The sequence below is a fragment of the Anomaloglossus baeobatrachus genome, chromosome 1, assembly GCF_048569485.1.
Source record: "Anomaloglossus baeobatrachus isolate aAnoBae1 chromosome 1, aAnoBae1.hap1, whole genome shotgun sequence".
Taxonomy (NCBI): Eukaryota; Metazoa; Chordata; class Amphibia; order Anura; family Aromobatidae; genus Anomaloglossus; species Anomaloglossus baeobatrachus.
In genome coordinates this window covers 476,604,656-476,621,021 of record NC_134353.1, presented here as the reverse complement: position 1 = coordinate 476,621,021, position 16,366 = coordinate 476,604,656, and the positions used below count along the sequence as shown (strand labels likewise).

The window sequence follows — 16,366 nt, the reverse complement described above, 5'->3', positions numbered from 1 at the left end:
TTTGACTGTCAGGTCATAAAGTCCAACTATGGACACTATAGAAATCACTTGTATTAGTCTCTTGCAGTTATTTTATACTCAAAGTATCTCATAATCTTTCAGATATCTCTAACTTAACATATAAAGTTTTTACTGCTAATTCTACGCTTTTCAACATTGAAATTGCAATACCAAGAAGGAAAAGTTGTTGCATTAAAGGGAACCTGTCAGGACAAAAAAGCATTCTGACCTACAAGCAGGAGCCTGTGTGAGCTATTAACCCCTTCCTACCTATCCCTGTGGGCGTCTACATGCTTTCCATGGTATCACACCCCTATGGGCGTGGTACCAAGGATTTACATGAGCGACGTCACTTTTGCAGCTTCAGAATCTCGCGTGCGCGCTTACCATTCTCACCGCCTTCTCATCCTGGCGCTTGCTTCTCGGTTTCTGCCGCGCACTGCGCATGACCGGAACCGCAGGCGTCTTCTGACCATGCACAGTGTGCGTCAGAAGCCAACACGCAGACACCAGGATTAGGCGGCGAGAATGGTAAGCGCGCGCACGCGGTAGATTCTGAAGTAGTGGCGGTCATGTCTCTGATGTAAATCCATGGTATCACGCCCACAGGGGCGTGATACCATGGAAAGCATACAGACGCCCACAGAGCGATGAGACGCCCATGGGGCTAGAGACCCTGTCATTTACATAGGACATATGAAAGTAATAAAACGTTATTTTATTACTTTCATATTACACAATATAACAACACAGGGATGGGTAGGAAGGAGTTAGCAGCTCACACAGGCTCCTGCTTGTAGGTCAGAACTTTTTTTGACCTTACAGGTTCCCTTTAAGGAAATGACAGGCTCAAGTATGAGTGCCATGCTCAGAAATATAGTGGTTATAAGAAGTCTTTGCAAACCTGCCAGGTTTTTGTCACTTAAAAAATGATATTAGGAACAATTACACTAATGGGCAAAAGGGTAACATGCTTTGAACTTTTCACTTTTAGGCTCCATATCTTTCCATGTACTACAGCTTCCAACGCAGCACCTTGCTGATGTCATCACACTGCTGTGGTCACCACAGAGACACGTCAGGTAGCGCTAAGCACAAGGAGCCAAAGATGAAATGTTTATCAATGTGGATGAGTAAGGAGGAGATTAGGGTAATAATGGGAGAACATTTGTGAAAGGGCCACAGCTGTGTGAGAGGCAGTGGGGGGAGTACTGTATTCAGAGGGGCTGAGCGTGTGTGAGGTGGAATATTTTACATAAGGGCAGTGTGGGGGGAATATATTTTGAAGATGGGCAATATAGGGGGGATATTTTGCAGAGTGGCAGTGTGGGGGTATATTATGGAGAGAGGCAGTGTGGATGGTATATTATGGAGAGTAGCAGTGTGGGGGAATATTATGGAGAGAGGCAGCATGGGGGTATATTATGGAGAGAGGCAGCATTGGGGTAAATTATGGAGAGAGGCAGCATCGGGGGTACATTATTAATAGAGGCAACATGGGGGTATATTATGAAGAGAGGCAGTGTGGGCGTATATTATGGAGACAGGCAATGTGGGCGGTATATTAAGGAGCATCGCAGTGTGGGGGGATATTTTGGAGAGAGGCAGCATGGGGGGTATATTATGGTGAGGGGCAGCTTAAGAAATATTATGCAGAGGGGCAGCATGAAGGGTATATTTTGGAGAGAGGCAGTGTGGGGGGATATTTTGCAGAGAGGCAGTGTAGGGGGAATATTATGAAGAGGGGCAACGTGGGGATATTTTGCAGAGCGGCAATGTTGGGGTTCATTACTAAGAAGGGCAGTGTGAGGGAATATTTTGCATAAGGGCGGTGTGTCTGTGGGTGGAGATAATTTGTTAAGGCACTACATCAATTTATTCAGGGGCACAACATGGGAGATATTAATATTTATTGGGCAGTATAATGATGCTTTTATTTTTAAATGCACTGCTGAAGAACAAAGTGGGAGGTCTTCAGAGATGAGCTGCGGGCATGAAACCTCATCATGGCATCTATATTACAGGGAGACAAAAGGGACTGAACGACTCAGATCAGAGAAGATGGCATCTATAAGGTACCTGGATGTACACTACAGTTCAAAAGTTTAACAGTTCAAAAGGCACTTAGATATTTTTTATTTTTGAAAGAAAAGCACATTTGAAAGTGCCTCAAATACCTGAAACCTCTCAGCTAAACGTCTAGATCAGGGTGCACTGGCCCTTTAAGAAAATGGTGTGGCCTTGTGCACAACCTACGGGCATTCTCAGGAGGCCTGTGTGGAATGGGCAGGCCTCAGGAGACAGCAGCATGAACCCAGGATGGGACAGCCACCGCAGGATGGCTGGGCAGGTGAGAGAACTGGTGTTCTCACACCAGTATGGGCAATTGCATTGCCCTATTTTCTTTTTCTTTTCTCTTACTGGGTTCATTATCGGGGTGTCTGATGTACATCTTTTCATTACTAACACCAGGGCTTGATGCCAGCTGACACTACACAGCTACCATTACCCCAGTTGCCACCACACCAGGCTAATCAGAAAGAGTCAAGGGTCAGAATTGGCGCATCTAGTGTGATGTTCCACTTCTGGGGCTGGTATTTTTTTGGCTGGGAAGGCCCAAATAACCATGTACCTTCCCAGCTGTCCAATAAGCTCCACAGTGTACAATTTTATTATATGTCTGGGGGTTGTGCAATTATTTATCTATATGTCTGTCTGTCTAAATGTCTGTATGTCTATCTATCTCTATTATCTATATACATTACCTATCTCTCTAGCACTCATTGGTGTCAAAAAATGCTAGAAAAACACTGATGAAAAATGCAAGCAAAAAAGCACCAAAATGCTGTGTTTTTCCTGCCTAGACATGCAGAAATGATTCAGAAATTTCTGCATCCAAATACTCAACATGTGCACATACCCTAATAATGCACCAGAAACAATTTCATGACATAGAAAAATACCATAGTTAAGCTTATTAAATGGTTACAGTGAAAGAAGAAGTCGGCCCCTGGTTGCACGGGCTACACACTCCTTTGCTTAGGGGACTCTAAGTGTGAATGTGACTTCGAGTGGGGTGCATGACACTTACTGGTTTCTTGAGGGCGGTGTCCATCACCCCACCAGCAATAGTCGTAGACAGTTAGTAACATAGAGAATTCCAGATCTCGCTTAACCAACCAAAAATGTTCACGTTTATTCTTCACACCATTATGACAGACATGGCATTCCTTTCCTTCCTTCCTCTCAGTTTGGAATACTACTCTTCGACCTGTTCCCCTCCGCTATCTTGAATCTCTTCCTCAAGCTTCGGGGTCTGTGTCTTCTCCCCCCTGACTCACCTTCATCCAATCTGGTGGCTCTGTAGCCGGACAACTGTCTAAGCCAGCTGGGGTGAGCTGTAGGCTTTGGACCTATCAAGGTTACCTCAAGGTTCCCTGACTGGCCCTAGCACAAAGGCCACGTCTTCTCACACTTGAACCCTATTCTACACTGGCTCGCAACTGTCCTCTTTCCCACACCTGTCACCTCCCCTTTAACTGTACCTTGTCCATCCTGCTACACACCTCCCCACTTAAATATGGTCGTCCCTAACCATAAAACTTTAATGTGTATATATAACGAACTACATGCGATGGGTGGGCCGATCTGTGAAAACAGATGATGGAGATGTAATTAATGAAATGTGATTATATAAATTGGAATATCTTTATATACCCGGTATTGACATGTGGCATGAACACTGTTGGAGAAAGGTCAGTTCCTGACTGAAACGTCCTGTGTTATGGGCCATTAAAGAAAGACAAACCTGAAGAAAAATGTGCTGCCTTCTGATTTTTTTTAATATACTGGACAGTAGGATGATCTTTGTGAAGGATTTTTGCACCTGACTATAATCTCTCGGGCTGCTCTGAAAAATGTATAATATATATATATATATATATATATATATATATATATATATATATATATACAGTGCCTACAAGTAGTATTCAACCCCCTGCAGATTTAGCAGGTTTGATATGATGCAAATAAGTTAGAGCCTGCAAACTTCAAACAAGAGCAGGATTTATTAACAGATGCATAAATCTTACAAACCAACAAGTTATGTTGCTCAGTTAAATTCTAATAAATTTTCAACATAAAAGTGTGGGTCAATTATTATTCAACCCCTAGGTTTTAATATTTTGTGGAATAACCCTTGTTTGCAATTACAGCTAATAATCGTCTTTTATAAGACCTGATCAGGCCGGCACAGGTCTCTGGAGTTATCTTGGCCCACTCCTCCTTGCAGATCTTCTCCAAGTTATCTAGGTTCTTTGGGTTTCTTATGTGGACTTTAATCTTGAGCTCCTTCCACAAGTTTTCAATCGGGTTAAGGTCAGGAGACTGACTAGGCCACTGCAACACCTTGATTTTTTACCTCTTGAACCAGGCCTTGGTTTTCTTGGCTGTGTGCTTTGGGTCGTTGTCTTGTTGGAAGATGAAATGACGACCCATCTTAAGATCCTTGATGGAGGAGCGGAGGTTCTTGGCCAAAATCTCCAGGGAGGCCGTGCTATCCATCTTCCCATGGATGCGGACCAGATGGCCAGGCCCCTTGGCTGAGAAACAGCCCCACAGCATGATGCTGCCACCACCATGCTTGACTGTAGGGATGGTATTCTTGGGGTCGTATGCAGTGCCATCCAGTCTCCAAACGTCACGTGTGTGGTTGGCACCAAAGATCTCGATCTTGGTCTCATCAGACCAGAGAACCTTGAACCAGTCTGTCTCAGAGTCCTCCAAGTGATCAAGAGCAAACTGTAGACGAGCCTTGACATGACGCTTTGAAAGTAAAGGTACCTTACGGGCTCGTCTGGAACGGAGACCATTGCGCTGGAGTACGTTACTTATGGTATTGTCTGAAACCAATGTCCCCACTGCCATGAGATCTTCCCGGATCTCCTTCCTTGTTGTCCTTGGGTTAGCCTTGACTCTTCAGACAAGCCTGGCCTCGGCACGGGTGGAAACTTTCAAAGGCTGTCCAGGCCGTGGAAGGCTAACAGTAGTTCCATAAGCCTTCCAGTTCCGGATGATGTTCCCAACCATGGAGATAGGTAGGCCCAACTCCTTGGAAAGGGTTTTGTACCCCTTGCCAGCCTTGTGATCCTCCACGATCTTGTCTCTGATGGCCTTGAAATGCTCCTTTGTCTTTCCCATGTTGACCAAGTATGAGTGCTGTTCACAAGTTTGGGGAGGGTCTTAATTAGTCAGAAAAGGCTGGAAAAAGAGATAATTAATCCAAACATGTGAAGCTCATTGTTCTTTGTGCCTGAAATACTTCTTAATACTTTAGGGGAACCAAACAGAATTCTGGTGGTTTGAGGGGTTGAATAATAAATGACCCTCTGAATAAACTTTTCACAATTTAAGAAAAAAAAAAAAAAGAAATAACATTCTTTTTTGCTGCAGTGCATTTCACACTTCCAGGCTCATCTACAGTCCAAATGTCACAAGTTAATTCCGAATGTGTAAACCTGCTAAATCTGCAGGGGGTTGAATACTACTTGTAGGCACTGTATAAAGATTTTTTTTTTGTTTTCGTACACGCCTAATAGTAACTTATTTTAGCATCCACATAGGTCATGGCCAGGGGGCGGAGTTTGTTTCCATTTCTCTCATCTGGATGCCAGACTGGGGTGCAACTTTAAGACCAGCAGTTGCCCGTAGGCAACAGTCCCATTCTGCCATCAGCAGCATCATCCGTGCTCCTGCCGCTCCTGGGAAGGCGCACAACAGTCCAGGGCTAAGTCTCCAGGGTCCACCATTTCCTTCCTCCTACAATCCTCTTGCGGAAACCAGTCAATTGTTGTACAACATAGCCCAGGAGCTTTGTCTAGGGTCGATGAGGCAAAGGCACGGTCCGTGGAGTAAGGGCAGTGTCCATGGACCAAGGGCACAGCACCGGACAGGCAGTTCTCTTCACTGCTCAGACTTCCACTTTCCAGCAGAGGGGGGCACAACATGCACAAAACAACAGAGTGAGGTAGAAACAAAATAAACTTTAGCTGCTCGTGGGCCGACTTCAAGGGCTGGGTCTCCTGACCCATCGCTCCCCCCCATTGAACAATAAACAGTCCTGCATGTGTGGGTGCAACAAGTCAGCTGAGTTCAGACCCAAGCATCCCACCTCTTCTCCTTGGTAAGCCAGACCACATATTTAACCTCTGCGGGATGCAAGCCGGGAACTTTTCAGCCTCATGATGTCGGACTGGGGGCCCTTTGGCTAGGGCCTCACTTACAGACGGTGCATTCGGGGGTGACCAGTGTCTCGAGGGTACCTCTAGGTCCGATATTTCTCTGTTCGGTCCTGGTTCCTTCACCAGTCTTGCCGCTTGCAGATGCTGGATCCTCTCTCCTCAACTGCAAGGCTGGTTGGGCACTGTCACCGCAACTGTCACATGGAATGGTGGGGGTGGTCCTTAGTGGCCACCAGCTAGTGCCACGGTTTTTGCTCTCTGTGGACCTCCTTCAACACCTGCAGACCTTTTGGCCGTATCTCCTTCTTCTTTGCGGTAATTTGGGCAACCTAGTCTGACCATCTGTGGTGGCCATGACCACTATGTGTGCGCAGCCTGTAGCAGCTGCCATCCCTGGTTAGAAATGGCTCCATGCTACTGTCCCGACTTATCTCACTCTCAGTGCCTACATAAATTGTTGGGGGAGTCTCCATCTTCTAGGCTGAACCCTCCAGGCCCTTTCTGGCTCCTCTTCCCATTTCTTCAATGCCGCTGCTCGTTCACCATCGGCTTCTTGGGAAGGGCGGGCTCCCTCTTTTTGGTACACCCACCAGAGGCGTGTATCACTGAACACAGGGCATTTCTTAATCCACATAACATAAAGATCCATAACTCCAGAACTAAGCTTATTAAGTGATTTTGTTACCAAAACCAAACTCATAGCATACATGTAGTACAGGAACAACAGTCATTACATATGTAAGGTATATACATATATAAGGTATATAAACTATGCTTATTACATAAATACTAGAGCCTAGGTAAGGGCAGTACATAAATACACTACTAAGACTTAAGGGGGCTTTACACGCAACGACATCGCTAACAAGATGTTGTTGGGGTCACGTAATTCGTGACACACATCCGGCCTCGTTAGCAACGTCATTGCATGTGAAACGTACGAACGACCACTAACGATCAAAATTACTCACCTAACCATTGATCGTTGACACATCGTTCTAATCCCAAATATCGTTGCTGTTGCAGGACGCAGGTTGTTCGTCATTCTTGAGGCAGCACACATTGCTACGTGTGACACCCCAGGAATGAGGAACAACACCGTACCTGCGTCCTCCGGCAACGAGGTGGGCGTCACTTTCTTTCGGCTGCTCTCCGCCCCTCCGCTTCTATTGGACGGCTGCCGTGTGATGTCGCTGTGATGCCGCACGAACCGCCCCCTTAGAAAGGAGGCGGTTTGCCGGCCACAGTGACGTCACTAGGCAGGTAAGTACGTGTGACGGGTCCTAGCGATGTTGTGCGCCACGGGCAGCGATTTGCCCATGATGCACAACCGACGGGGGCGGAAGCTTTCACCAGTGACATCGCTAGTGATGTTGCTGTGTGTAAAGCAGCCTTTAGAACAAAAACCAAGTTCAAGGTTAAAAGAAACCTCCTATGTCCCTAAACCTGCAGATTGGGATTACTGTGCAAGCTATTAGCATTTTGAAGCTGTGCGGCCGCCACAGTAAAATTAACTTTATTCCTCTCAGCAGGCTCGGGCTTTCAGTCACAGAGGCGTGCCAGTATGGCTCAGTCACTGCTCAGTATACAGTGAGCGATAGCTATAAACAAGTCCTGGCACATTGACCGACAGCTGATAATGCACTATTTTGCAGAGACCACTGACCGGCAGTGCACAAATTGACCGCATGTCTCCATGTTCTTAGCATTTGGAGACATGACAGATTCCCTTTAGTCTTACTATATAAGTTTCTACAATGTTACAGTCGAACTTTCATTATGTACAGAACAGTGGCATGGCATGATGGAAGTTGAGTCCCAAACTAGCACCACACATGATTGTTGCAGATCATGCAGTAGGTTCAGCACTGATTAGACACATTCAGAGGCTGAATACACATCTACATAGAGTGAATCACAGGTGACATATTCTCTGATTGGAGTCATTCTTCTTCTCCATTCGGCCCACGCCGCAAAAACTTTTTCACCAAAGTATCACTCATTTCTGTAGGTTTTGCTTTCAATATCTTGAACACTTTGCTTTTCTAAAATGCTCATTGTGTCACACACTCTGCATTTAAATATAATAGTTCACACCCTGTGGTACCTGAATATTTCAGTGCCACAACTTTGTCTCAGGTTTTGTAATAAATCTACATTCAAAAATGCATAAAAAAATGTGATAAAAATGCAAAGTGTGCACACAACCTAAGATGTACGATATATGTCAGTTAAAAGGAATCTGTCACCAGGTTTTTGCCACCTAATCTGAGAGAAGCATAATGTAGAGACAGAGACCCTGATTCCAGTGCTAGATCTGCAGCAGAGAAAACATTGATTTGATCAAAATGACAACAAAGAGCTCAGTAAGTGACACATCGCTGGAATCAGGGTCTCTGCCCCTACATTATGCTGCTCTCAGATGAGGGAGCAAAAACCTGGTGACAGATTCCCTTTAAATAATAGTGTCACACAGTTAAAGTGTAACTGTCATTTTAATTTTTATTTCCTAAATCAATAGTCCACATGAAAATAAGCAACTTTGTAATACATCGAATCGAAAAAATGTGCTTCTATCTCTGCCTGCATTCATCAGTCATTATGAAGGTAGAGGATAGTGAGTCAGGGAGCTGGGAGTTCCTTTCAAATGACTTACAGCTATTATATCTGTGGGGAAGTGATCTGGGTCATCATCCGGCATCTTTAGATTCTGAAAAAATACTGTTTGGGAGAACAAAGTAGAACTGGCTGGATCCAATCTCCCAGACGCTAAAGTGCAACCAAATTATGGGCATCTGAAGCCAGCCTAAATTAAAAGTGATGGCATTTGTATGGTAAAAGTGGTTACATTACAACCATTGTAAAGACTCACATGTCTAAGGCCATGTGCCCACGGGATTATGTACCTGCGGATTTTGCCGTGGAAAACCTGCGGATTTATCTGGATTTTCTAGATAAATCTGCAGGTTTTATCAAGTACAGACACTCCCCATGTTATCCTATGGGACATGGGGAGTGCTGTGTCCATGCTGCGGTATGTGCGGCTGCGGAATATGCTGCGGATGTCCCGCAGCCGCACGTAACTGCATGTCAATTATTCCTGCGGCATTACCTGCGGATGTCCAGCCTCTCCATTATGGAGATAGAGGCCGGGACTTCCGCAGGTAAGTCACACGAATGTCCGCAGGTTTACCGCAGATATTTCGCTGGAATCCCGCAGCAATGGATAGCTGCGGATTCCGGGGAGCTGCTGCTGGAAACCTGCGGACGTACCTGCGGATATATCCGCAGGTGCGAGCTCCCGTGGGCACATAGCCTAAGCCTTTCCTTTCCACAGACAGAGAAGGGCCTCTGTGCAAGTAATTCTGTCTATGAGAAAAGCTGGAAATGGAAGTGGACCTCCTTACCTTTTGGGCCTTACAGATTACAGCAATGATATTTCAGCCCCTGTTATAACAGAATATGATAATTTTATGATAGGATTGTTTTTTTTTCATGCTAAGTGTTAAGAAATACAGTGGAACATTGGATTAAGAGTAACTTGGTTTGAGAGCGTTTTGCAAGACAAGCAAAGCTTTTTACAAATGTGTAACTTGGTTTAAGAGCAATGCTTTGCAATAAGAGCAAATACTCATCGTGCACACGTCTGGTTCTGTCCTTTCACCGTGCTCTGACCCGCTCTGGAGGTAATTTTCTGTACATATGTACTGTATACTGTATACCATTGTACAGTACCGTGTATACTATATAGCATGTCTGGATACAGTATTGTACTTTCTTTCTGCTAACCAGTACAGCACATTGCTTATACTATAATCCAATTGCCTGTGCAGTATTCCTACCCCAAAGTTGGCTTAGTTCAGCCCTTATTTTGGGGAGAATAGATTTAAGGTGTGAGGTTTTTTTTGTATTGTACTAGAATAAAGGTTGTCATATTTATACATCATTTTTTCTCTCTATACTGTACCTCCCACACATCAACAATGCTATTGTAAGTTAACATGCGGTTTAGCTTGTTTTATGTTTTTTACTATACAGTACAATATTTTGTATTAGTGTACTGTAATGATTTTATATGAATACAGTACATTATTTTGTATTACTGTAATTAATTTGTATAAATGCAGTAAATAATTTTGGGTTGTGGAACAAATTGTCTGCAATTCAATTATTTCCTATGAGAAAATTTGCTTTGATGTAAGAGTAACTTGGTTTAAGAGCGCACTCCCAGAACCAATTATGCTCGTAATCCAAGGTTCCACTGTATATAGTTCTGGCTAAACATTTTCCCAATACATGAAGTTACTCTGTCATGTCTACTCTGCTGTCCTCTCTGAGAGATAAAGATGCTGAGCTGGGGGATATATAGATTTAGAGTCAAGGTTTCTCCATATACTGCTGATTGTCAGCTTGTCCTTTATCTATAAAAATTTACTGAAATTAGTATTTTGTTACTGTTTTATAATGTGAACAGGAAAATGGAAATTCGGTCACAAATAGTAACATATGAGTTGTGTAGGTTTTGTGGTGGAGGGGCCTAAGAGGCGCTGAAAAGATATCGATTGGATTATTTTCTTTGTATCTTAGCAGGAATAGCATTCATTATTAATATCTTATTTTTTTTTTTTAGGAATCCTCTTACTCATTTGCACTGAAATGCCTTATCAGCCTCTCAACTGCTATCCTACTTGGACTCATCGTCATGTATCACGCGAGAGAGATCCAGGTATTTGATTTCACTATAAGGTACTCCAGTAATACATGACACTAGCATACATCTGTGTGAAATAAATGGCTAGACTATAGAAAGCTCATCAGGTACCAGAGTGCCTTAAAGCTTTAAAGTAGATAAGAGCCCGCGTCACCGATTAGGTGCTCAGGAGAAAAATAGAAACGTAGAAGTAGAGATCTCCGGCACACTATATATCCCCCAAAGAAAAAACGAAAAACACAGGAATGCTGTTCTTTCTTTATTGGTTCAAGTAAATTCAGTGAACAGTGCTGTACAGTGTTATGTACACCACAGGTGACGTTTCAGCTTACTGGCCTTCGTCAGACCGGACCGCCACAGGTGACGTTTAAGCCTACTGGCCTTCGTCAGACCGGACCGCCACAGGTGACGTTTCAGCCTACTGGCCTTTGTCAGACCGGACCGCCACAGGTGACGTTTCAGCCTACTGGCTTTCGCCAGACCTGCCTGACGAAGGCCAGTAGGCTGAAACGTCACCTGTGGCGGACATGACACTGTACAGCACTGTTCACTGAATTGACTTGAACCAATAAAGAAAGAACAGCATTAAAGCTTTAAAGCACCACTCCAGTCGTTTTTATTATTGCACTGCTGGAGTGGTGCTTTAAATGCACCCCCAGATCCATGTCTAATACTCAACTTCCATCAGGTTTATCTTCCATCACCACCTCTCCGGTCGGTCTCTAGTGATTTGTGATCTGCCGGCAGCTCCAGTGTTTCATGGAGCGCATCGGAGGTCACAACTCAATACTACTCTAAAGAAGCCTCATTCTGGCTCTCATAGAGTTGCATGGAGATCTTGTGACGTAACTTCTGACTTCCAGCCAGTCATAAATTACAGTCACAAGGTGGCGCTGAAGCCACGGAAGGTGAGTGCATGACAGGGTGCAGGGGGCTTAGATTTAAAGTGCCACTCAGCACTGAAAAAAAAAAAAAAGCGGGATGTGGGGCTTTAAGTTATATTTTTCCGCAGATCTTGCATGTACAATAACTATCATTTAATTCAGTATGATTAGGAGCAGTTTGCCAATTAATTACTTGGATTTTTTTAAACTGGTGGTAATTCTACATCCCCCAATCCCATTTTTTTTATTACAGTGGAAACATATTGCACAAAGCTACTCTACCCTCTAACATATTCTCCATTACTTTCTATGTTCCCTTGACTTATTTCTTACTATGAACTAGAAGTTAAACATGCAGTTAGTTACTGCTAGTAAAAGCCCACCATTTACTAGACTTTTTTGGATTATGTTGGTAGAAATTCATAAATGTAATATTAAATCAAACTGATAACAATTTTTGTAGAATGGTATGTGTGAGCTTTATAAGCCCCCTTTTTAAATATTATTTAGGGTTTCTGAGTTAAATAAGTATGGCATTTATGTTGGGATATCTACAGTGCCTTGTGAAAGTATTCACATCCTTGTATTTTCAACCAATTTTGTTACATTCCAATTTGTGTTTCAATATTTTTGTAATCCGATTTGTGTGTGATGCAGCAGCACTAAATAGTCTTAATTGGGGAAGTGAGGTGAGAGAAATATAGGAAAAATTAAATTTATGGGATAAAATAAATACAAATTTCCATGTGTATATGTATTCAACCCTTTTGCTATGAAGCCCCCTTAAAACTTTCTAGTGCAAGCAATTACCTTCATAAGTCACATGCTTAGTGAAAGGACGTCCACCTGTGTGCAAATTGTCTCCCAAGGTCTGTTGGTGTATATACACACCTTTTCTGAAAGGCCACAGAGGCTGCTAACCCATTGCACAAGAGTCACTACTAAGCAAACTACACCATGAAGACCAAGGAGATCTGCAAACAAGTCAGAGACAAAGTTGTTGAGAAATACAAGTCAGGGCTGGGTTCTCAAAAAAAATCCCAATTTCTTATGATCCCAGAAGCACCATCAAATCCATTATTATTATCAAATGGAAATAACATGGTACCAAAATAAACCTGCCAGGAGCTGAGACCCTGATTCCAATGACATGTCACTTGTTAGTTCACATGCTGACATTTATTTTGATGCAGTAACTGTTTTCTCGGAATGCTGAGCTCTGTATTACCCCACCCACACCACTCATTGGCAGCTTTCTGTGTTTCTATCACACTGTACTATGGGATGTCCTGAATGTAGTACAGCGCAAACTCTACTAGAAGGCAGCAGAGTGGTAAGAGAACAAAGTAACACTACACTAATAGTAGACCAGGAGTAATACTGGAAAATCACCGTAAGGTGGTAGTAGACTAGTCAGAGAGCCGGGTCGGTAACGAAAGTTCAAACAAAGTACAAGGGGGAAAACCAAACTCAGCATCAGAAGCAAGCCACAGGGTCAGGAGCTGGTTAGTGACGGAGAATCCAGAGGGGAGAGACAGAACCAAGTTGGGGATGGAGTGTAAGTCAAGTACCAGGAAGTCAGAATACACAGGGGGATAGGTTAGGAGGGATGGAGCTGGGAGTGAGCTGGCAGACACGGGTCAGGAATCAGGAGAATACAGTAGGGAGGTTCAGGGAACTCACCAGAGCCAGCTACACACGTTGTAGGCATAGACTATAACTGGCACTGCACAGGAGTTGCAGTTAAAAGGACATTTGGACATATTGCAGTAAGGGGATGAATGACATTGTATATCTGATACTAATTCAAAACCAATCTAAAATTAAACAGAATGATCAAAACCTGGAAGACATCAATAATATAAACAGCAATAAATGCATAAACATTTTACAGCTAAATTAAATCCACGGGAATACACAACAGACCTATCTGATTAACCTAACACTAATTCCACTAGCTAAACAAATTAGAACAAGACACTCTATCAGTGATATCACATTGCAGATGACAGTTGGCGGGTTGGCGGGATATGGGATTATACTGATATGCAAAAAAGACCACCCCACAAAAGAGAGTTGAGGTCAGGAAGCTCTGAATACCAGATTCTTCTCAAAACTTAGATTAGGAAATCAGTGAGCGAAGAAAGTGCAATTTCCTAAAGGGCAAATATCCTATCAAATTGTTTAATGAGACATAAGATAAGGGAACCCTCCAAAAGTATTAACTATCTAGTCACTCAGCAGTAGTGATAGTGAGAAGTACAACAACAGAAATATTTCATGTAGGTCAGGTTAAATGCTGACTCTTACAGAAGGATTTAATGTCCGGAGATAAGTAAGGTGACATGAGTCTTACACACTGAAAGGTGACACATTCAAACAAGAGACAGAAGAAACTTATCCATAGCCCTACGTGACCTTGTCACTCGATACCTCATCTAAGCTATACAGGTCGCATCCCCACCTGTCATGCCTTCGTCCAGACAGAAAACAGCAGCTCAAAACATTAAATTACTGCATTATTCTTATTATTAAATCCCTCTTGATTAGATCTTTCTGCCTGCAGGTTAATAGAATAAAACTTCACATGTTAAATGCTAGTGCTGATAGTTTCCATTTGTGACAAAATGGAAAGAGTCGTAAACAGCCATGTTTTATACTTGTACTCTTAACAACTATGCAGCTTATTTATTCATTGATATGTACTAGTAGGAGACTCCAAAGTTGTTTTATAGTGATTCTTGTGACTCTCCATTCTGCTCAGTTCACTGTATATGCTATGTGGTTACAAGAAACAGCTCATTTTCCAGATAAATTAATTCTCAAGTGGCATATGGAAATACTGAGCGAGTCAGTCGATATTTATTTCTTATGTAAGGTCTTAAACTGTAACAAAATATTCATAAAATATTCAACTGATTACACAGGTAAACAGTGATTTTGGTACCAACGATGTCTGAACGGTTTTATATTAAGGTTATGGTGTTGATTAAGAATATGACTTCGGCTTTGCCAGTTTGGCTCTAGTTTATGAGATAGTTAATTAATTAATTAATTAATTAATGCAACACAACTGAAAAGCATTCAGAATTGCAAGAATAGTATTATGTTTCTTACAACTAGTAAGTAATCAGTCTAAAATCTTACAAAAGAAATTAAAAATATGTAACTGACAGTAAAAAGTAATGTTTTATTTGATTAATTAATAGAATAATAAGTTATTAATTGTTATTAATTCCAATGTTTCAAAGAACACTGTTTATGCGATCTCCTTTTATGTGCCATCAGGACAATCATGTTGGAGACTCCATCAGTAGTCTGCCATGATATGTATGTCCCATCTGCCTTGATATCTCTCCTCCATCACCTTCATATCCTGGTGGAACCTCTCGCTTTGTTCCTCACTGAAGTCTTCAGGCTATTTAGAAATCTGTGTAAATGGCTATAGAGATAGTGCATCTTTATGCTCATATTAACTTCCAAATTGCTGGCGTTCGCGAACATATCTTGCACCAATTCTTCATAATTGTCTGCTCTGTGATTACGCAAGTAGTTTTTCACAACAGAGACAAAACTTTCAGGCCAAAGCCTTAAGGCTGCTTTACACACAGCGACATCGCTAGCGATGTCACTAGCGAAAGCACCCGCCCCTGTCGTTTGTGCATCACGGGCAAATCGCTGCCCGTGGCGAACAATATCGCTGGTACGCGTTACACATACCTTCCTAGCAACGTCACTGTGGGCGGCGAACAACCTCTTTTTTAAGGAGGAGGTTTGTGCGCCGTCACAGGGACGTCACACAGCGGCCCGCCAATAGAAGCGTAGGGGCGGAGACCAGCTGCATTAACGACACGCCCACCTTGTTGCCGGGGGATGTAGGAACGCTGTTGTTCGTCGTTCCCGGGGTGTCACACGTAACCATGTGTGCTGCCTCAGGAACGACGAACAACCTGCGTCCAGCACCAGCAACGATATTTGGGAAATGAACGACGTGTCAACGATCAACGATTAGGTGTGTATTTTTGATCGTTAGCGGTTGCTCGTAGGTGTCAAACGCAACGACGTCGCTAACGAGGCTAGATGTGCGTCACGAATTCCATTACCCCATTGATATCTCGTTAGCGATGTCGCTGCGTGTAAAGCCGCCTTTAGTCTCATTCATGCATGTGGTAAAATTGGAATCGTTCATGAGTTTATGAATATGAGGACCATCAAAGATTCCAGCTTTTAATTTTCAATGCTCAGTCCAGGGAATGATCTACAAATGTACTTGAACCAATTACTCGATTTGCCCAAAGCCCTAACAAATTGCTTCATTAATCCTAACTTAATATGGAGCGTTGAAAGAATGATTTTGTTTTTCTACACCAGTGGCTTGTTGATGATATATGCAGCGCCAACACTCATTTCTTTCCTTGTAAGTCATGACACTTTTGTCCAAAGATCTTTGCTTTGCCCTGCTATCCCAGAGGCTCATGAAGCATAGATATTTTGTGTATCCAGATTGCTGTCCAAGCAAGAAGTTCTTT

At 43.0% G+C, this 16,366-nt stretch overlaps 1 protein-coding gene across 1 annotated transcript in view; it reads left to right on the top strand.

Annotated features, from left to right (window-relative positions):
- The window catches only part of KCNN1 (potassium calcium-activated channel subfamily N member 1), a 206,299-nt gene that overhangs the window by 59,657 nt on the left and 130,276 nt on the right, over positions 1-16,366 (top strand). The window contains exon 3 of the mRNA XM_075314848.1: positions 10,873-10,968. Within this exon, the coding sequence (XP_075170963.1) occupies positions 10,873-10,968 (96 nt within the window). The remainder of the gene's footprint in view (positions 1-10,872; positions 10,969-16,366) is intronic.